Genomic DNA, 21,687 nt, shown 5'->3' with positions numbered 1-21,687 from the left:
TCATTGTGCTATATATTATTTCTATAATTTAATTACAAAGCTATCTACAATCGCTCAAACTTAAACAAAATGTTGTCTCTGCAAATTCAAGTAAAATAACATTTAAATAGAAATGTTAACCAAGGAGCATAAAAGCCATCCATTATGTTCACCACTGAATTATGCTCATTTGTATAAATCTAAAGTATCTTATGGTTCAACACACCAACATAGACATTACATTATCAAAGATGGAAATTAACCCATAATGTTTAATGGAGCCAAATGAATCTTTATTCACAGCTGTTTCTATACCAAGCATTAACACCAAATCTGTACCCACATAACACAAAAAAACTGAGGGTTGAAGCAATGCGGGTATTTTACCTGATCTTGCAAGTATGAAAGAGTTTACCAACTTTAGAAAACCCACCATATTTGAAAATGCTACATGCACAAATGTATTATGGCGACACAAAACTATATTTGCTTATCAGTTATTCAACCGCGTTCAAGGTAAAAATGGGAAAAGATGGAGTACTTTAGCTTTAACAGGAGTGAATAGTTACGCTCTAGTCTGTTCATACCAGTTTTTACAACAATGTGCTGATAATGGAGCAGAATGACAAGAGGAAGCCCATCAAAGGTGAAACAAATGATCAACAAAATGCTCTGGTTTAAGAAACCCGATAGCCAAAAATGATCATTTATCAATTAACTTCGCCACAGAAACTAGCACCGATTATTGCATCAACCCAGGTGAACTCTGTATGAGCTGCACCTTGCATTGTTGTGCGAATTTACACCAACACCATCATAGTTTCACAACCACTACCAAACAATCAGCAGCACTGAGGGTAACTAATCTTCCATCTTCATTTTCTTCTTAAGGCATGTGAGGGGTCAGAGAAGATATTGCCGAAAGTGCAATCCATTTAGCGCCCCATAGTCGGCATAGTAACAGCTGGGGATGTGACGGTGGCATCCTCGGCCTTCCACTGCGAGGTGACGGTCTTTATCTGAGTGTAAAACTGGATGCCCTGGAGGCAAGAAGAGACAAGTCCTCAGTTGAGCTGCAGTGATGCTCACAATTGTGACGTTTGTGGATGTGTAAATGCGGTTTTACCTGTTTTCCATAGAAGTTGGTGTCTCCCCTGAACGAACCTCTGGAGCCAGTGAAAGAGAACATGGGCAGGGGAACGGGGATGGGCACGTTCACGCCGATCTGCACACATGAAGGATATTTTCCTCTCATTTTTGTCTTTTTAGAGCAGCACATGATGACGACGACTGCATAATGGTCACAGAAAAAAAAAACAACCCCACAATCCACATTTTGATTTGATTCAATCAACCCGACCGCTACTGTGCAATTTTCTCTACCACCAAGCGTGAAATCAACCAGGAAAACGAAGGCTGTCACCAAGGCAACATTTAACCTTTTCCATATACCCATTGTTGGCGGAATGAATGCAGATGTTCCCCTTCTTTCGTGTGAAAGTAAGTAAATGCCAATGAGAACTTTAGAAGCTGAGAAGATATTGAGGATCATCAGTTCACCAAAAAAAGGAGTCATGAGAACTGAAAGTAACAAAGGCAACATTGCTGGAAGAACCACGCGGTCGTTTTCATTTTTAGATTCCTTACGTTTTTTCTTATGATGGATGCATCCAATATTGATGGACTGATATAATTAAAACCTTCAGACTGTTGATGTCATGACAGATTTTCAGACAATTTTGTTCCACCTACAGCAATGGAGCTTAAAAAAGCATTAAAAAAAAAAAAAGAAATTTAAGCTTTAAAAAAAAAATTGTCTAAAATGAAATAATCTGTTTATTAAAACTGATGAAAGCATCGGCGTCTGATAATTAAATCGGACCAATTCCACTTCATCCCAGGTGAAACATGCTTTTACTTCTCTAAAAATGTAAATATTACTCAATTCATATCACCTTATATCAAGTCTAAAGCTTTAAAATGTTCCCTATGATTTAATGAAACTACCCACAATAATAAAATATTCAATTTTCCCATAAATTAAGGGCTCTGTTTGCTTCATACAGTGAGGGAACATACATTCACATCTCACCAGGGAAGGGAAAAAAAAAAAAAAAAACAGCAAACCAATCTAATTAATTACAACAGCTGCAGTTAATATCTGGGCTTCTTTATACATCATCCTGTTATTAAACCATTCTAAAAATAGCCCCTCACCTGGCCAACATCCACCTCATGTGTGTATTTGCGCGCTGTGGCCCCATTAGTGGTAAAAATAGCTGTGCCGTTGCCATAGGGATTTTGGTTGATGATGGAAATGGCTTCATCCAGACTGTCGGCCTCGAGGACGACGAGCACCGGTCCAAAGATCTCCTCTTTGTAGCAAGTCATGTTTGGCTGAAACAAACAGGAGCAGAATTAATATGACGCCATCTGCCAGCAGGGTTTCAAATAATTTAGTAACGCTTAACAGCTCCTTTCCATTTTAAATTGACCACGAGAAAGAGACTTTGGCAAGTACAAAATGAGGAATCTACACAATTAGACGGGTTTAATGTGCAACTTTGACTGTAAAATATCTATAGCGGGCCTCTTGAAATGAAAATGTACCTTTAAGCTTGTTGAAAATTGACTTTAGGTGCACTATATTGATGCTGCAAAGTGTGATGTTTGCTTGGATTTATAAGCTTTTGTGTTAAGCTAGCAAGGAAATGCATCTAATTGATAAAAGATTTCCTTCCATTACACAAAGATTACATTGGGCATCTCAAACTATCTAAAAATCTCACCATAACTTTGCTCAGGATAGTTGGCCCAACAAAGTTTCCATTTTCATATCCCTTGACTTTGACATTCCTCCCATCCAGCAGCACTTTGGCGCCTTCCTCCACGCCAGACTGAATCAAACACTCCACTCTCTCTTTGGCTTGAGGAGAGATCAGGGGTCCCACATCTGCGCCTGGCTGATCACCTTAAGCACAGAACATGCATAAAATTCTTTCTTGCATTTTGCAAAGGAAAAAAAAAAGGTGAGAAAAGTGAAATAATAAGGACAAGCGCTGTTTGAAATGCAAATTGGCATCGGCACAGATACCTGCGTTCACGCGCAGCGATCTGGAGCGTTCCACCAGCTCTGGGAGCCAATTGCGAGACTCCCCGACAAAAATAGCAGTGGAGAGGGCCATGCAGCGCTGGCCAGCTGCTCCGAAGGCAGCACCCACTAGCTGGTTGATGGTGTTCTCTTTGTTGGCATCAGGCATCACTACACCGTGATTTTTGGCACCCTAATGTAGAAAAATGTAGAACACAACTCAGTAGGGAGTCTCACCAGCAGCACAGTAGGACAAATGTTTAATACAGCCAGCGCAGTGAGTCACATATGTTACACATCTCTCTGACTGACAGCCTCGCTGTAGTCCTCAGCTGTTGCCTTGGTAACAAAAGGAAATATTTTGCTCATTTTATTCACAACATAAAGAATCCTATTTAGGGGGGGGTTTAAGTTTTGATCGGGCACATTAAAGTCCTGCCGTACCATATTGGACTGCACTCTCTTGCCGTTCTTGGACCCACGCTCGTAGATGTACTCCCCCGCCGAGTTGGAGCCCACAAAGCTGATGGCTTTGATGGCCGGGTGGTCACAGATGAAGTTCACCGCTAAAGAAGACACAAACCGGTCATGTAAATCTTCACCTCAGTCCTTCCGCCCCCCGAAGGTACACAATAATAATATACAAAATCTTTGAACGCACATATTCTTCCTCTTGCCTTGAGCGCTCCTGAATTACTTACAGATCAAGGCTGCACTTATTATGGAAATTTCTCATCGCGGAAAAGCCGGGAGGTAGATGACAAGTGCTCCAAAACAACCTTAGGACCCCCCCACTTATTGGTTCTTACAACCATCTAAATGAATGTTGACGTTCACCTGCGTGTTGTCCGTGGATGATGTTGAGAGTGCCGTCTGGAGCCCCGGCGTCCTGGAGCATTTTGCCCAGGAGCATGGTGCATCCTGGGACCCTTTCGGAGGGCTTCATCAGGTAGGTGTTGCCACATACCATACCAATGGGGAACATCCAGAGAGGAATCATGGCAGGGAAGTTGAAAGGGGCAATGCCAGCACACACCCCGATGGGCAGGCGGTAGGTGTAGGTGTCCATGTCCTTGGTGATGGAAGGTAACGTCTCCCCCAGCATGAGGGATGTGATGCTGCAGGCATGTTCAACCACCTCTGAGGACAGATAATAAAGAATGCATGCCTGAATACTGGAGCAAGCTAGTAACGAGCTTAGACTGCTAATTATCTCTACTTAAAGCATATTTTGCTCAATAAAAGCAGTTGATCAACTTCTTTTCTAAGTGAGTAAATGCAGACGATTCTCTATAATGTTGGCAGCACACCTGCAGATACGATGTGTTACTCAGCTGATAAAGTCAGAATGACTCAAGATCTGGGACCATCACCAAATTGGCTCCTCTGCTGTTTAATAACCAAAGCAAGTTTTTGTTTATTTGCAAGTGTGCATGAATATTCATTTCTCATCAGGGAGCCAACGATGCAGGCCAAACTGTACTAATGTGAAATGATCCAATCGTGCCTTTTTCATTAACTTTAGAAGGACAGTGTAAACAGGTAACGTACCCAGGAAGATTTCTGAAAAGCCATCTCAGAATGTGACGAATATGTTCTGTTACATTTGTAAAGCTAAAAACTAATTTACATATCATCAGCTGAACCTTAAAAGCCACTTTTTACAAAGGGACTTTCATGAGAAACCAATAAATCACGATTACAAAGACAAACTGATCTTTAAAGTCAGTTATACAAGATAATTATTTCATATTATTGCCAGTACTGCAGTAATGCAAAAGCTGCACTTTTTAGGCTGGGGTTGGTACATTAAAGATAAAAGGCTTAATAGATTTTTTACACAAGTAAGCTAATTTTACTTACGGAGTCCTCTAAAAACATCGCCTTCTGCGTCAGCAAGAGTCTTTCCCTGCTCCAAGGTTATCATTTTGGCTAGCTCTTTCTAAAATATGAAAAAGAAAGTTATTTACTGAACAGATCTCAGCATTCAAGCACATTTAAAGGTAAAGACAATAGGGAGGAAGTATTTCTCTACAATGTTATCTTTGATGAGCTGCTGATAGCGCAGGAAGATCTGCTGCCTGCTGAGGATGGAGGTCTCGGACCAGGAGTGGAAGGCTCTGGAGCAGGAGTCCACAGCTGCCAGCATCTCCTCCTGGGTAGCTTTGGGAACACGTCCCACTACCTCATTAGTGGCCTGAGAAGCAGGAGACAGACAGGTTGACTAAGAGCAAAGGGAAATCATTAAGGGGTTTTGCAATCATTTATTAATATTGATGACCAAGTGTTTGTTTTCCATCCTCTACTGCTTTGATATTTTATGTGATAAAAGCAGATGGTTGTTTTTGTGAGTCACGGTTATTCATCCGGCCTTGCAGGCTGATAGCTGACAGGCCATTCACTGAGTGCTGCTTCATATAAAGCAGGACTGGTTAAGTCAACGGTTTCTTTTCAAAGATATAACAGAAGTAATTTCTCCCCATTTTGTTTCTACAGTCCCCCAGACTGACCCTGTAGCCTCTTCCAGAATACTTACAGGGTTGTGAATGTCGAGCCATTCGGAGGTGCTGGACTCCACAAATTTGCCATCAATGAAGAGCTTGGTGGTGGGCTTAAAAATGGCAGGAATGTGGGATTAAACTTTTTTAACTCCCTAATGTATGTTCATCCTGTGTGTCACTATGATCCATCTTTAATCACTGCTGAAAAACATGCATGTTGTACATTAAGCACGTCTGTCTTTAATGACACATTAAAAGCCCTTTTAAGTAGTCTTCATGTGGCTGCTCAGCCCTCAGTTTTGCAGAGTTTATATCAGTAACAGGTAATGAAACTTTAATTACAATTCTCCCATTTTCTTACTTAAAGCGAAAGAATAATGTTAATTGCGCAACTGAATAAGGAGGCACAAAGATAATTAGTATCATTGTCCTTGGAGCTATTTTTAAAAACCAAACAAATCTACTCTTTATATCCAAAAGTATTCGTCGTTGATTTCTAATCTCACCACTGAAGAGGAGTAACAGCGACCCAGCTGGTGCGCAACCTGCAAGAAGTAAAACAGCCGTTTACAAATCAATGCACATAAAATCTGCTTTTCAGCTCCTGGAGAAAGAGGGTGGCATTAAGCGCTATATGGTTGCAAACCCTCTCAAACTACTGAACTAGAAAAAAAAAGACGCAATACATGTAATACGCGTAAAAGCCTGTGTGGATTTTGTGCAACGTGCACGTTGGATCATGACTTTGTTAGCTAGTAGCCCAGGATGTTAGCTATCTTGGTTAAAGCACGCGCCAAACAAGTTTATTGCTGCTGCTTTGAAGTTGGGAGTAAGTTTGGTTTACCTTTTTAATTAAAACGGATCGGATAAGCGCTGCCATTGTTGGTAGCCCTGTTTCTCTTTACCTGCCCCAAAACCCTTGAACCGTCCCACGCCAAACCGGAACAGTAAGAGAACTTAAGCTAGCAGTTAAAAGGGGCTCGGCGCGGTCGGTGGTGATTTACAAATCATCGACGCTGTGGATTTCAACACCGAGCACTGGCGCACATGATTTGTTGATCAGTAAAAGCAGCTTGTGACGTAATTCCATGACTATTGAATGTGGGCGGGACGAACTCGTGAACAACCAATCACCGTGCGCTGTTCACAACACACCCCTAAGCAAAGGAATCGGATTAACTGTTATCCTTTAGTGGCTCTTTTTCTCACTTTATCAAACGTAAATATAAAAGGAAGTGAACTTGCAAAATGGCTTGAGGTAAAAAAAAAAAACAACAACACATAAATGTTTTCCATACTTCTATTTTGGATTTGAAAAAGCTTGCCATGTTGTCATGGCAACATTCCGCGGACAACATGGAGTTCTTGCAGTGGAGCTGTCATGATGTTGCAGAATGGATCGAGTCTTTGGGATTTGCAAAATACATTGTAAGTCAACGACAACCTAAATAAATAAATCTGTTACACAGTGAATTTATATCTAGTTTTGTCTTTTGTCTTTAAGGCATGTTTCACGGACAACCTCATCAATGGAAGAAAGCTCATTCATATTAACTGTTCCAATATGCCAAGACTTGGAATCACAGATTTTAAAGATATGAAGGTAACCAGAAACACTTGTTAACGTAGCCTTCAAAAGGTTGATTTTATTTTGGAATCTAATTTGCACATCAGAGATATGACGCTCAGGCACAATGTTCAAATAAACCTGCAGTGCTCAAATGGCACCGAAAATAAAACTTACCCATTGGTATATCTTACTGAATTAAATATCAACAACTTGACTCATACCACAAATGGCCCAGCATGAAGTCCTGCTTGTTAAAGCCAGTTAGAAATGGACTCCTTATAAAGAAACCAACTAACAGTAGAATTTTTTGTTGCTGCCCTCCCAAGAATTTTTGAAACCGGTCTAAATTGCCCACAGACAGTCGATTGTGTGCCAACTCAATTGCACATTCCATTTAGCACTGGAATGCTCTTCCTTTCAACAGTATGGATTCCAATTAAGGTTTTATCTTGTAACCCAGCATCACTGCCAGAAAACAGCTCAAATTACTGCACCATATATGCTTTTCACAGTCAAACTGACTTTTTTTCTTTAATCCCTCCCTGAGGTCAGAACTAAATTGGCTGAAAGTGACTGCATGTAGCCTATTCTGCTTCACTGCATTAGCATCAAACCGCATGTCTTGAGATTGTCTCAGTAGCCTGTGGCACGTCTAGTCAAGATTTATAATGCTTTAGCCCGTAACTCATTTATTTTGCCCCTTTCGCTCATTGTGCTGGAATCTTTCTAGATAAATCTTCAGGTAGTGCAGCAAACACATTTAATCAAAAGATTGAGCAATGCTGTGTGTACCTGCAGGTCATCTCCGCCCACGTGCGCAAGTTACTGGGAATCACAGCCACCCCGTGGAATCACAGCATTGCCGACCCTCCGCAGGACGCTCGGACCCTGTTCTTGGAGAAAAAGAGTCGGACAGGTAAGTGGGCAGACCGCCTCACCTACCAGCAGTCCCTGGATGGCATCCATCACGGAGCGGGAGCCTGACATGAATCACAACACTGAAGGAGTGGAGAGGGAAAAAAAGAAACCAGAGACTTGTCAGTGTCGGTTTATATCACCTACTGTTAGCTCACCATGACTCTGACGATACACTCATGGAGTGGGTCACATGTGGGCTCTGACATTTACACGTCCCACCAAATAGATGCAAGATTTTTTTTCCTTCCCATTGTAAAAAGAAATTATCATTGACCAATCTCTGTGCGGTGACACAGATTAAGCTGCCAATGCTGTTTCATTTCTGAATAAGTAAAACACCAGGCTGAAAAAAATGTATTAAACTGGAGCCATGGATCAAGAGAAAAACTTGGAGTGATTCTGTGGAAGATAATCAACTCCTGTGATAAGTGACAAGAGGCTCCAAGTGGTCACTGTTCCCGGGGATTAAAACACAGCGTCTGCAAGAGTTCTGTGCTACTGAATTTAAAGGCCATTTTGCCAGCCTGCACATGAGGTCTGGAGATCATTGCATCAGAAAGTGATGGGTCAGGTGCCAAGTAGACCCAAGAGAAGCCAGGCCGCCGTTTTTGCCAACTCAACACTTTCTTACCAGGAACCTATAGGCAAGAGTCCCTGCAGAGATATTTTGGCTTGTCCTGCCATGTCCTGACCACTGACCAGTCATCTATCATCGATTGTGCCTTGTTAAGAGATTGAATTGAATTGCATTTTAAATTTTTTGGATTAAATGAAGCTTGAGTGGTAAAGTGATTGAAATTGTGTCATTTTTTTTAAAAATTAAGTAAAGAAATTTTCATTTCAAGGACAATTACTCCAGCCCACGAAGGATATTTTGAATCGCCTTTCATGCACCTTTCTTACACCTACAGAGTTATTAGAGTGCTGGGGAGGGGGTGCGTGTTGCTTTCCAACCCCAATATTTCAAGATCTTATCCTCTCTTTGCAAATCCTTATTTATAAGCCAGTTTTTGTTGTACCTTGGAGTTCAAAGTCCATGAATAAATGATGATGCCTTCCTCTGTGATAAGCTGGGAGGCACTGCATCTGTCTACGCACACAAATAGTCTCTGTGCAGCTCTGAGCGCACTGATTACCATTCCGAGCACAACACCCCTGGACAGAAATGGAGCCGGGTCGGTGGTTGACGGTATAGTCCGGGGGCAGCCCGAGAAGAGGTGGTGATGTGATGGGAGGGCTGGTGTCATGCGACGGCAGCAACCTTTCAGTCAATCTGGATTAACTCGAACTGAGCCCTGCGTCGCCGGTGAAAGCGATACCAACATCTGGCCGAACTGAGCGCAGCACCAGTCGCTCATACGTGCGCTGTAGATTTGAAAGCAGCCCGTCGCCACAAAAGGCGTTTTCTCTGGCGAAGGTGCATCCAGGCGGATGCGCAGTAGAAGCGATCCCGCACAGCTGCAGCCTGGAAGCCACACCGGGACCCTGCAGGTTTTTCCAGGGTTTTGAGGAACGCCAATTTACGTTTATTCCGGTGCGACGGGATCGTACGGGACTCGTCCTTTATCCGCTGGTCATGGATTTCTTGAAGGGCATCGCCGGTTTCACAGGCCGTCACATGTTATAGGAGACAGTGCGCGGCTTTCGGGACACCTGAATTATCTCCAGTCGGTCCCATTTTTAGGTTCTCGGAATGTTCTCAGTGCTCTCATTCCCCGTGGGACGAAGTCAGCGCAGACCCGACCTCTTTTGATTTGGCTTCATGTTTCATCTGCAAGGTAAATCCAATATTTTATTTATTTAGTGAATTGCGGTGTGTGAACTCTTCTGGGGGAACTGTCTTTCATGAGGCGCAATCCGAACTTGAAGTGCTTCAGATTTTCTCCCATTGCGACGGGGGCAATGGCACAAACCCACCAACCCAAAGACCTGCACCAAGGTCAAAAAACACACCTCATTTGCCAAGAAGCGCTGTCAGATTTTTTATTTTTAGTATATCCTTGGCTGCGTTCTTCGCCGCTGTTTGCTCCCCCCTCCAAAAAAAAGAAAAAAAGCTGCAACTGGGGATCAAGCCAATGTGGTCAGCTGTTGGATGAATGCAAAGGATGCATTGGGAATCTATTGTGCATTTTATCAGCAAAGATGGGTGGTGTGATAGACTGCCCCGCTGTTAAAGTATATCTGCTGCGCAAATGACAGCATCCACAAAGGCTGGATGAAGTCTAAATTAACCTTCAGTCACAAAATTGATATCTGGGTGTGTGGGCAAAGGATTCTGTTGCCAGGTGACTGATGAAAACAGGTAAAAATGTGGCTCCAGTAATTTTGATGAAAGATTGGATATCCTGCTCCTGCTCTATATTGAGTGTTAGTTATCACATATCTTATTATTCATGAGTGCCTGAGGCATCGGTGTAATGGCTACACCAGTGAAATTAGGCCCACGCCTCAATTCTGTTTGCTCTTGCTGCCATGTTAATGCACCCAGTGATGTATGTAGTGCATATGTTGCTACCTTTCACTGGTGGTTGAGGAATGGTGTATGGTTCCCGCACAGGCTGCAGACCTGCTTCACATCCACTGACCCAAATTTCTACCAATTTTTTGCTCAAGAAGTGCATTCATTAAGCCTTGAATTCTCTCTCTTTCTCTGGCTCTCACACACACAGACGTACACGCACGCACGCACGCACGCACACACACACACACACACACACACACACACACAGATACACACACCAGGTCAGAATTTTGTGGATATGGGTCTTGTGAGAGTTGCTTTTCGATTCCACAACACGTAGACATTCTGAATTATTTAGCTATTTTGTTTCTGTGTGAGGTGGGAAAGCCCCTGAGGGTTTGTGGACGATGGTAAAATTAATCGATGGATGCTGTAATCATAGATTTCAGTTTAAATCTCCCATATTTAGGGGAATAGCACAAATATTCTCCCAATTATTTTGCTCCCTGCACCCATAAGGGTGCTTGGGAATTGGTGTGTTTGAAAGTCTACAGGCCCGTGGGTCTATATGGTCTTAATATTCACTCGAGGAGCGTTTATTGATATTCAGGTGGTGTTCATGAACCCTGCATGTGTTACTGACTCTGGAGGAAAATCCCTGGTCATAAGCTCCTCACATCAGGGCACATCACAACGTTGCAAAAAATGGAGAAACCAAAGTCAGTGATCAGCATTTAAATGTGGCCCCTCCGCGTTAATCACAGACAGCATCCATCCAAAATATGAAGTGATGGTCTCTGTGTTTGTTTGCTTGATGGATTGGGACTCCGCTCGGATCACAGCTGATTTTATCTGTAATGTATCACCGAAGAAGGAAAACATTTGGGACGACAAGGGTGAGTTGTAAATGCTGATGAACAGCACTTCTATTGATGCAGCGGGGGTCTGCTTAGTATGCTCTCCCTCCGGCACGCACACATGCACGCACACACGCACACACGAGCCCGTCTGTGTGGAAAAATAAACTGCGTTACCTCTTAGTTCTACATCAAGTAATTTAGGGGTGTTTTATGTGCAAAATGGGAAAAACTGCAATTACTGAGTCGGTGCAAACCTTCGATCCAGCGTAAAATTAGTTGATGGCGCAACCTCTGCAATTTCCATCCCCGCAGCATCAAAAAAGCACAATGACTCTGTTCTGTCCAACCAACCAGAACCTCAGTGGTTGACGCCACTCATTAGACGATTCTTTGTTCTAAATATTACTAGTTCAGCCGAAAATGAGGCGGTCATTAGATCTCACCAGAATCTGACATTTTCTGTGTTGCCATGGCATCAAGGCTGTCACCCAAGAGCTATCACAGTCAAACTTTGGCAGACTCCACAGGAAGCGGCTGCCCCAGCAGCACATACCGACATCCACAAACACAGATGTGTCAGTTAGACGGTCAGCAACGGCATCGCTGTTTGATCAGGATGTTTGGACTCGTGGCGAGCAGAAACAGGATTTCCAGCAGTTCAGTCAGAATATGATGAACTTCACCGATTACCAAGCGGAGGACACGTTTCAGTGCTCCGCCGACGCCATGTTCCAGCATCAGTTTGCTACCATGACTCAACAGGGCTTTCATTTGGCAGACGCACATGCCCAGGCTGCTTTTTTCCAGGTGAGAACCCGCCGAGACGCTGCCTTGAGCCACTGTTTGGACCTGCGTGTAGGCATGCTAAGCAGCCCTCATCTCATTAGCTTCTTCTCGCAGGGCTGTGTTCCCTGATTCCCTGCCCAGACATGGATTGCAGAGGCTTTTTCACATGAGCTCCGACATAAGTTCGACCATCTGAAAACATATCCCCCATGACCTCATCGTCCGACTGGCGTGTGTTTTGCTGCATAAGGACTTTCTTGGCGAATGCTGCCCCAGGGAGACTATAGATATCCTCTCCTACTGTGCACTGATGCTGCACAGTAGCAGCAGCACTGGAGGGGTATTATTGTGTTGTGAACTACATCTATTAGGCACAAATCCACCCACTGTTGTTTATGTGTGGGTGGGTTCTGTCAGTCCGCTCTGTTCTCTGAGGGGGAAAAGACCTGCTCAGAGGTTGTAAATGAACATTTGATTGACTAGGAAGGAGATTATGGTTAATGCATTAGCAGATTATCTGTTTTCATGTTTATTTGAGGGCCTCCCAAATCGCCCCGCTATAATGTTATAATGAACAACGCAAGCTGCAGGATAATGATTTTTCTGGATGTGTGACATTTAAAGATGAAATGTGAGATTGATGAATGCATTGATTGATTATCTAATTATTTGTCCGTGTACCTGATGAGTGCCACCCGTTATGCAAATCTCAGTGGAGCAACCATAATTAAATGCAAATTAGGGAGACAGTGTCAGATATTTCCTGCCCCTTCTCACCATCCTTTTATCCTGACGGAATGAGTTCCTCAGGGATTACCATTGCAACCGCTCTTTTCGTGTTTGGCTGAGTTTTCAGCAGCAAAAGGAAAAAAAAAAGAGGCCTGTCTCCACAGAGTGAATCAATATCACGTTTTCAGCGCCAGGCCGGTCTGGAAGTAGCAGGTCCACTCTGCCTGAATGCACTTCCAGATCCGCGTCATTTAGCATCAGAGCAGGAGGTGGTTGGCGCGGCAACACATCCACATTTCTGTTCTTCTCCTCTGCGATTTGATTTACAGGCGGGCGCATGTACGTGAATATTTACATTTAAAAACCACAAAAATGGAATTTAATGAAAGAAAGGGCTCCACGTATGACCCCATTAACAAAATCTTGCTTTTGTGTCTCAACTAGTGCCTTCTAGAAATGGGTCAAGAATGATTCATCGCTGCTCCATCAGCAGTATGAGGACACCCCTCACGGTGCTGCTTTTAGCATCATCCTCATGCCCCCCTCTGCCAATGTGCGGTGACCCCTTTCCTGCTCCCTTATGAGGGCCTGTAAAGGGTATTATTTCACTTTGGCTGTCAAAACACAACCACTGTCAGCATATACTACGCGACCACCACTTCCTCTTACCTTAAAACGGTCCCCCACACGGCAACCAGGTCATCCCATCTGCTGTTTGCTATGCACTGTGATATTTACGTTACTCTCCAACCCATCATGCATATTAGAGTGTGAGCTGTGTCGTAACTGCAGCGCAGCAGCATTTCAGGATGCTTCGTTGTCAGGAAAGACTTGTACACACACACACACACACACACACCTTTCTTTAGGCAGCATTGACATTAAATGTATTTCTGAAGCTATCAACATTAATCACCCATTCTCTTCTGTATTTAAAGGGTAGCCTTCGGATTTTTACTCTATATGTGGGAGTGTTTGATTGGATTGCTCTTCTTTTGTACGCCGTAATTAGACGCCAAGAGGGTTGAATATTGCACATCCAACCGTAGTGACATTACATTTCAAGCCTAAATTTAATCACGGTGCAATGGCACTCTTGCTCTTGTACAGTGTGAGGTGCCCTGGCAGATCTGTGATCCGATCTGCACTACCTTAGTTTTATGACATGTTACATCCCTGACAAGGTTTCCGGACTCATCAAATGGAGCTCTCCTTATCCCCCATCTCAGTTGTGTCATAAGTAAGAGAAGCGGCAGAGAGAAAGAGAGAGAGAGAGAGAGGAGAGAAAATCAATAGCAAGTCATAGCGCATCCTTGCCGAGGTACTGGGCCCAGTCATCCCTTCCTACTGGTGATATGATCCTGTGGGTATACTGAGAGACTAATTCTGATGTAGCACAGGTTTGCCAGTCTACTTATCTCTGCACCAATAGAAAAGGCCTGGGATTATCCTATCATGAAGCTAATTTTGGAGGCTAAGAAGAAGAGGTCCCGCAGCAGTCAGACGACGCTGGAGATTGATGTAAAGACTTTGAGTGACTAATTAGTTTCATGTCTTAATCGTGCAGCATTTGTTTGTTCAGACATTGATTTGCTAAGCTTCTGAATCAGGAGACTCTAAGGTTAAATCCACCAGAGGAGCATCTATGCCGCACAGCAGAATCCCCCAGATCTGATTGGCTGTGAGGATGAATATTCAGTTACCAATATAATTTGTCAATGTCATTACTGGAGCTTTGTGATTGTATTTTTTCCCCCTCTGCAAAACCCAACAGTTCTCTAACAAGCCCCTTCTCCACTGCTGCAAATCACTGATTTCCTGCAGGATTGGGAGGTTTATGTTAGAGTTAATGCCAGCTTCATCGATTAACACGATGTCTCCACCCCTCTTTTTTCTCCTTGCGTTTGCTTTAGGTACATCATTCTGGCTGAAAGGCCAAATGGAGTCTCTCCTGGTTTACCTGATAGTCCTCTGTATGGTCGTGAAGGCCCACAAAGTTCAGATCTGCCCAAAACGCTGCATCTGTCAGGTGCTGAACCCCAACTTGGCGACCCTGTGCGACAAAAAGGGGCTGCTATTTGTGCCGCCGAATATCGACAGGCACACGGTGGAGATGCGACTCGGGGATAACTTCGTAACCAATATCAAACGCAAAGATTTTGCCAACATGACCAAGCTGGTTGATCTGACCCTCTCTCGGAACAGCATCGGCTCCATCACGCCTCATGCATTCAAAGACCTGGAGAACCTGCGAGCCCTCCACCTCGATAGCAACCGCCTAACACGCATCACCAACGACACCTTCAGCGGCATGTCCAAGCTGCACCACCTCATCCTCAACAACAACCAACTCACTCATATCCAGATTGGGGCGTTCAATGACCTGACAGCTCTGGAAGAACTGGATTTATCGTACAACAATCTTGAGAGTGCGCCATGGGTGGCCATTCAGAGGATGTCTAATCTCCACACTCTCAATTTGGACCACAACATGCTCAGCTACATTCCAGAGGGAACCTTCTCGGGGCTTCAGAAGCTCAAAAGGCTGGATGTGACTTCCAACAAGCTGCAGAAGCTACCTCCCGACCCTGTTTTCCAAAGAGCCGGAGTCTTGGCCACTTCTGGGGCGATGGGACCTTTATCTTTTGCGCTGAGCTTCGGAGGGAACCCGCTGAGGTGTAACTGTGAGCTGCTCTGGCTGCGGCGGTTGAGGAGGGAGGATGACCTGGAGACCTGTGCCTCGCCACAAACCCTCGCTGGCCGATATTTCTGGACCGTTTCAGAAGAAGAGTTCCTGTGTGAACCTCCTCTCATCACAAGACACTCTCAGGTATAACTACTGAATGGATGCATGTACAAAATAACGCTGCCTGCTATTAGTCTTTGTATTCTGTCTCTGTTCATCCAAACGTGGTCTTTTTCCTTGACTGTCACACTAAATATTAGGCTTGAGAGCCAGAGGAGACTTACAAATCTTGTGGGACTTTCCTGTACAGCTCAGCTAACGTAATATTGTAAAATATATATGACTTACTTAAAATATAATGGAACTGTGGCCCGTGGTGGATTTTTAGAGGCATTCTTTCCCAGGGTTTTCAGATTTAATAAAGTCATTTGCAGGTTTGCGACAGATCTCCAGCGAAGCTCTTATTAAACAACAAAAGCTTGGAGTTATTTAGTGCGGGATTCATGCCTCCAAACAAGAGGCTTACATCAAATTCTTGCCAAACAACTACAGCTCTGTCACCTCATTACATTCAATATAACTTCTTCACATAATTGAAGAGACAACAATGTTTTATTTGGACTCTATACACGGTGGTGTTTAGTCACATTGATCATCCTGCCACAAATACTTCCACCAAAATACAAAAATTATGATAAATTGTTTGTACTGTAATTTATATGGGTGTATATGCACAGACACATGATCTATGTGCATTAATTATGTCTTCTGTGTTTTAATCTAATCAGGGTGTCTCTCTGTTGCTAAAACCCACATAATGCCTCTCCTCCTATCTGCTGCAGGAACTGCGAGCTTTGGAGGGTCAGAGCGTGACTCTGCGCTGTAAGGCCAGGGGCGATCCCGATCCCAACATCCACTGGATCGCCCCTGACGGTCGCCTTATGTCCAACTCCTCCAGGGCTGTGGTTCACACAGACGGCACGCTGGACATTCTTATCAGCACTGTGAAGGACTCAGGTCTGCTAACACTCCCGCTGGTTGTGCTTGTTGACTGAAAGGAGTTGATTGTTTGCTGGTTTGTGCATAAGGTCACAGCATTCATTTACATTAGGACAGAAAGTTAAGCATGGTAAAGATTATTTAAATAACCGGTTAAACCTGTGGCCTATTTAGAAGAGGATTTCTATCATTGTAGGTAGTGTAATTAATTAATTAGTTTTAATTAATTAATGTTTAGTTCTACTTGAACATTAATGTGATGCTTTAAGAATAGGGTAAAATGTCATGATTGACAGTTGAGCACTATTGTGATTGAATGGGCTGCTGCTCATTACCGTTCCTCAGCTTCCTGAAGATCTGATTTCCGTTACTTTGCTTAACTGCTTTATAGCAGGAACTGGCCACACACCATTTATTGTGCTTTACTGTCAGAACACACTACACGACAGTGGGGGTTTTGTTAGTGAAAATGAGGTTTTTACATGGATTAAACAAAATTTATAGTGATATAACTGACAGAAAAAGGTCATCGCCAGGGTGGATTATTCTACTCTCAAGGCTTTTGCGGTGGTAATGGGGAGCCTGATGACCCTAAATTTCCTCTCTTATACTCATTTGTGTTTGCAAAATGAAAAGGATGCCTGAACCTATCTTTGCCATGGGCAGCAGGGGTGTCTTACACTTCCTGACCCCTGCACTCACTGCACACAGTTGGATGCAGAAGCTCAACTGTGCACAAATCCCTTCATTAATCAGTGGGTGTGTGAGCCTGTGTGTGTGTATTTGTGTGTGTTTGTCCAAATATGCAAAATCTTCTATGGCTTTTATGAAAGAAAATGTGAAATCTGAACTAAATTTAGAAGCAGAAGACGATATATGCATGGATATATGGAAAAACAACAGGAGGACAGGCTTAAATGCTCAAAGAAAAGAGGAAGAGAACTATTACACAAGCCCACACACAGAAACTCATAATCATAACAAGAAAAAAAGCACCCTTATCTCAGTAGCACAGCATTTTTCTCCATATTATCATTCTCGCTACATCAGAGCAAACATCCGGGAGGGTGACATTCTGATTATTTCCTGCTCCAGGTGTCTTCACCTGCGTGGCCTCCAACCCGGCAGGCGAGGCTCAACAGACGGTGGATCTGACCATCGCCAAGCTCCCTCATATCACCAACAACACAGTTGAAGAGAGGGAGCCTGACCCTGGATCGTCAGATATCGCCACCGTGACCAAGACGGGGGCAGAGGCGGGCGGTCTGCCTCTGGGAAACGCAAAGACGGGCCAGGATAAGAAAGTAGTGATTGCCGAAGCCACATCTACCTCGGCCCTGGTCAGGTTTAATTTCCAGAGGAGTATTCCAGGAATTCGCATGTTCCAGATCCAGTATAATGGCTCTTATGACGATTCTCTGGTTTACAGGTAAAAAAATTGCAGCACGATATAAAGTTTTAATTTCCAAATTAAAAGAACAAATAACATTTGACCAAGGCCAAGGCCAGATAAGGCAGTTTAAATAGAGACTCCCCTTTTTATAATATATGTTTTTACTTTAACACGACGATCCTGATTTCTTTAAAAAACAAATTCTGGTTAAATAAATTAATCAGAATTATGACTCTTATCCAACCACTCGACCCTTTGCTTTATGATGTAAAGAAACGGCTTATTTGTATGTATCCACACGTGCAGGCTTGTGTTTTGATCTCAATAAGGCAGATGGGGGGGCGGGATGTTCACTGGACTCTTTGAGAGACTGGGTCACTGCTGTGGGTGGGACAGGTAATGCCTAATCAACAGAATCCAAACAGAACATCAGCAGTGCAGACAGGGGATGAAAGAGTTGTCAGTCTGTTGTCAGATGATCTGAGACCCCACCGTGCACGGCGTTCTCTGTCTCACCTCTAATCAAATTTCAAATCAAATCAAACCAAAATCACCAACATTGTTTCACCCAGAGGGCTTTACAATCCGCACAGGTGTGACACCCTCTGTCCCTGGACCCCTGAACCAAGTCAGGGAAGTTCAAAAACCCTTTAAAGGGAAGCCTAAAGGAGAGCCACAGATGAAGGATTCCTCCCCCCGGGACAGACACGCCATAGATGCCACATATACAGAGAACATCGACATTAACATCAGAAATATATCTGTGTTCATGGTAACTGGAGATATAGGAGTTAGTGTATCATCTGTCCGTGGATGAAGGTATTGCTGTTATTATAAAGAAGTTCATGGCTCCATTATATAAATTTAAATGGTGTCATCAGCGTCACAATGGAAGTTTATTGAATACTTTCTGTTTATGCTACTGAGGGGGAGCATGAATTAACTCTACCACTCTCTGTAGCCACCAGAATGTCAGACGACTGTTGTGCAGTTTGTCTCTTCTCCTCCACGAGTCAACAGCGCGTATGTCAACGAGCAGTAGCTACTGAAAATCCACTATAATCCAGATGTTGTGACTCAAGGCAGCATAATATCGGTAATGATGATGGAAAGAATAACTCAAATGCCACCGATTATGCCCAGGCAGATCTTAAGTAGCCTCCTGAGAAATAAATGATTGTCAAGTCATTTTATTCCCCTAAAACAATAAGCTGGATAATCTGATTTGGTTTCATTTTCCTCTCCCTAATCTAAACCTCCAGCCGATCTTTTCTCCGTTACAGAATGATACCCCCGAGCAGCAAGAGCATTTTGGTAAACAATTTGGCAGCCGGCACGAACTACGACCTGTGTGTGCTGGCCATCTACGATGACCAGGTGACCTCGCTGACCGCCACCAGGGTGATTGGCTGCATCCACTTCACCACGGAGCCGCAGTACCTGAGGTGCCATTTTATGCAGTCCCAGTTTCTTGGCGGCACCATCGTGGTCGTCATTGGCGGGATCATTGTGGCGTCGGTGCTCGCTTTTATCATTTTCCTCATTGTGCGCTACCGGGTGTGTAACCAAGGAGACGCCGATAAGGTCAGTTCAGCATTTGTCTGTTCTTTTGTCTGCTCATTCATTTTGTGCTTTCTGAAAAGAACCTAAAATACAAAGTAATCACACAACTAGATTCTCTGTTACAGTCAACTCATTGTGAAATTGGAGCCTTAAGCCTGAGGAGTTTTCTGTAAAAAGACAACGTGTGATCAAAACATTGTGTTTTGTTCCATTTCTTCCCTTCTCAGGCCCTAGAAATGGGGGATATTCGGTCACTGAGCAGTGACGGCCAGCTACAAGGCTGCGGGGTTCCTAAATCTCTCTCCAAGCAAGTCCTTCGTCCAGAAAAGAACGACAAGGACGCCCTCAAAGTTGCCCTCCCACCTCCGGAACCAAGCAAGCAGAGGCCGGCGGTTGTTGCAGCCAACAACAAACCGTCTGTGCCAGATTGCATGGTGTCTACCTCCGCCGCCAGCCACAGCTGGCACCCGGCCTCCCCCGGTGCTCCAAGGCCTAAACGCTCCACTGCTCCATCCAATCCCGCAGAGGCTCATCGATCAGACGCCCAGGCGGATGTAAACCTTGACAACACGAACCGGAATAACTCTGCAGAGGTTAAAAAGGCCGCCGCGCTGGCCGGGCCCATCCCCGGTCGAGCCGCCCAATGGACTACAGCTCCGAGGGGTCTGCGGCACCACCAAGCCCCCCAGTATTACATGACTGTGCCTGCAGGAGGTGCGAGGGTGAACCGCAGGCACTCCATTAACGCAGACTCATACAGGGAGCGCTGCTACGTGGCCTACCCAAAAACCGGGGCCAGCCTGCGCTCTAAAAGGAGTCTGTCGATGAGCGGAGATTTGCCGCAGCTCGAGACCGCATCAAATATTCACCGGGCCAGGGACAAGCTTTCCAGGTCTGAGTGGCTTTTGGAGAGCACTTTATGATTTGAACTGTAATCTCTTGTTTTCTTGGATTGGACTTTGGGACCATTTGTGCAACAGTCCTGGGCTTTTACGCCTTCTCTGAGCCTTTTTTTCCGCCCCCTAAAAAAGGACCTGCAGGCTTCTCTAACAGTTGAGGGCGGCAGCAGGCATGCAGGGTTATGGGAAACACCGCGAGTTTGTTTTCTATCTTATAACCTGTCAAAAATGTTTATAATGGCTGAACTCTGGCGAAAGGCACAACAGTATATAAAGCAACTTAATGTACATTGTTTAGCTGTGTGAGATGCCGTATATCTCAATACAACCGTATGTGTTCATGTGGTATTGAATGCAGTAACTTGGACATTCTGTATAATAACACAGAGAGACTTATGCAGGGGCGGGGTTATTATACGCACAGTCTCATCGCCTGTTAGTTTAAGTGATTCAGTCTCTGTAGACTTTAATTCTTGTCTCTGATTCCGCAGATAGGAAGCGACACGTCTTAATTACCTTGGTGGTCGTTTGGAGAGATTACGAATGTGCTTTACATCCCAGAGGTGACGGAACAGAATGTATTCGACAAACACTCCTCCATCTCTGCTTCGTTTTGTCGCGCGGCACAACGCCGCACCTTCCCAGTGGCACGCGTCCACCCAGCCTAATACTGCCCTCTGGTTTAAATCAATACATTTCTATCACGCAATTACATAAAGACTCAACCCTGATAGGATTCCTGTCGTGGCTGATTTGAGGGAAAATTGAACCAACACCCACAGCATGACAGGTGCTGGAAGTGATCTGATATCATCTGGGGATGAGATACAGGGGAACAATTCAGTTCCATATTTTTTATTTCATATTTACTGGCATTATGGTGTCACGCTGGTGACAACCCATGTAAATTAACTTGTCAATGTAAGGGAAGCGATAATTACAAGAACGGAAGGGTGTCAGCTCTTGATTTTTGCTGTTGTTTCTGTTCGATGTTTACCAGTATAAATAAACCTGTTATAAAAGGGACCCACTCAGACTTATCTCATTTTCAGCGAGCGTCGTTAAATCCCACAACTCTTTAGCGAGCGGCCGCTGTGAAGTCGGTTCGTGCTGAAACAATAGACGCCGCATCCTCTCAGCTCAACACGCTCCGCCAGCCGGAGCCGTAATGAATACGGGGGTCTTGCAGGCGGCGGCGGACCTCTGACGGATTATTGCGCTGGGCCCCTGCGTTTCCTCAAACAGAGGAGGA

At 44.2% G+C, this 21,687-nt stretch overlaps 3 protein-coding genes and 1 long non-coding RNA gene across 5 annotated transcripts; 3 read left to right on the top strand and 1 right to left on the bottom strand.

The window, feature by feature from the left end:
* Window positions 1–250: 250 nt before the first annotated feature.
* LOC101066279 (methylmalonate-semialdehyde dehydrogenase [acylating], mitochondrial-like) lies at window positions 251–6,573 on the bottom strand. The gene is made up of 12 exons (XM_003971529.3): window positions 6,416–6,573; window positions 6,078–6,116; window positions 5,607–5,681; window positions 5,106–5,267; window positions 4,934–5,012; window positions 3,908–4,210; window positions 3,515–3,636; window positions 3,074–3,263; window positions 2,769–2,950; window positions 2,197–2,376; window positions 1,106–1,204; window positions 251–1,019 (listed from the first exon to the last, which is right to left on the bottom strand). Exons 1-12 carry the CDS (start codon window positions 6,449–6,451, stop codon window positions 915–917), a joined length of 1,572 nt encoding a protein of 523 aa, XP_003971578.1. The 5' UTR covers window positions 6,452–6,573; the 3' UTR covers window positions 251–914.
* LOC115252911 (uncharacterized) lies at window positions 4,921–5,743 on the top strand. 2 transcript variants are annotated; one of them, XR_003891193.1, is made up of 3 exons: window positions 4,921–5,073; window positions 5,139–5,289; window positions 5,567–5,742. It is a non-coding gene; the product is annotated as an uncharacterized lncRNA (long non-coding RNA). The 2 variants fall into 2 exon arrangements; XR_003891194.1 differs by having other exon boundaries at window positions 4,928–5,073; window positions 5,134–5,289; window positions 5,567–5,743.
* A 339-nt stretch (window positions 6,574–6,912) lies between the features above and the next one.
* Window positions 6,913–8,156, top strand: LOC115252910 (sterile alpha motif domain-containing protein 15-like). The gene is made up of 3 exons (XM_029849208.1): window positions 6,913–6,999; window positions 7,076–7,174; window positions 7,940–8,156. Exons 1-3 carry the CDS (start codon window positions 6,928–6,930, stop codon window positions 8,123–8,125), a joined length of 357 nt encoding a protein of 118 aa, XP_029705068.1. The 5' UTR covers window positions 6,913–6,927; the 3' UTR covers window positions 8,126–8,156.
* A 980-nt stretch (window positions 8,157–9,136) lies between these two features.
* On the top strand, window positions 9,137–21,461 carry lrfn5b (leucine rich repeat and fibronectin type III domain containing 5b). Its single transcript, XM_003971594.3, has 6 exons — window positions 9,137–9,837; window positions 14,809–15,725; window positions 16,424–16,598; window positions 17,676–18,009; window positions 19,257–19,557; window positions 19,764–21,461. The coding sequence occupies exons 1-6, from the start codon at window positions 9,822–9,824 to the stop codon at window positions 20,457–20,459; spliced, it is 2,439 nt and encodes an 812-aa protein (XP_003971643.2). The 5' UTR covers window positions 9,137–9,821; the 3' UTR covers window positions 20,460–21,461.
* The last annotated feature ends 226 nt before the right edge of the window (window positions 21,462–21,687 follow it).

This window comes from Takifugu rubripes, chromosome 16 (genome assembly GCF_901000725.2).
Source record: "Takifugu rubripes chromosome 16, fTakRub1.2, whole genome shotgun sequence".
Taxonomy (NCBI): Eukaryota; Metazoa; Chordata; class Actinopteri; order Tetraodontiformes; family Tetraodontidae; genus Takifugu; species Takifugu rubripes.
This window is presented reverse-complemented; position numbering and strand designations above follow the sequence as displayed.

Bases quoted from the DNA above. Each gene is read 5' to 3' on its own strand.
- LOC101066279 (XM_003971529.3), bottom strand. From the start codon at position 6,451: ATGGCAGCGCTTATCCGATCCGTTTTAATTAAAAAG. The intron at 3,637-3,907 runs GTGAACGTCAAC...TGTCTTCTTTAG, and splicing joins CATCCACGGACAACACGCAG to CGGTGAACTTCATCTGTGAC. The intron at 1,020-1,105 runs GTAAAACCGCAT...TCTTGCCTCCAG, and splicing joins CCAACTTCTATGGAAAACAG to GGCATCCAGTTTTACACTCA.
- LOC115252910 (XM_029849208.1), top strand. From the start codon at position 6,928: ATGGAGTTCTTGCAGTGGAGCTGTCATGATGTTGCAGAATGGATCGAG. The intron at 7,000-7,075 runs GTAAGTCAACGA...TTTGTCTTTAAG, and splicing joins TGGGATTTGCAAAATACATT to GCATGTTTCACGGACAACCT. The intron at 7,175-7,939 runs GTAACCAGAAAC...GTGTACCTGCAG, and splicing joins CAGATTTTAAAGATATGAAG to GTCATCTCCGCCCACGTGCG.
- lrfn5b (XM_003971594.3), top strand. The intron at 16,599-17,675 runs GTCTGCTAACAC...TTCCTGCTCCAG, and splicing joins CAGCACTGTGAAGGACTCAG to GTGTCTTCACCTGCGTGGCC. The intron at 18,010-19,256 runs GTAAAAAAATTG...TCTCCGTTACAG, and splicing joins GACGATTCTCTGGTTTACAG to AATGATACCCCCGAGCAGCA.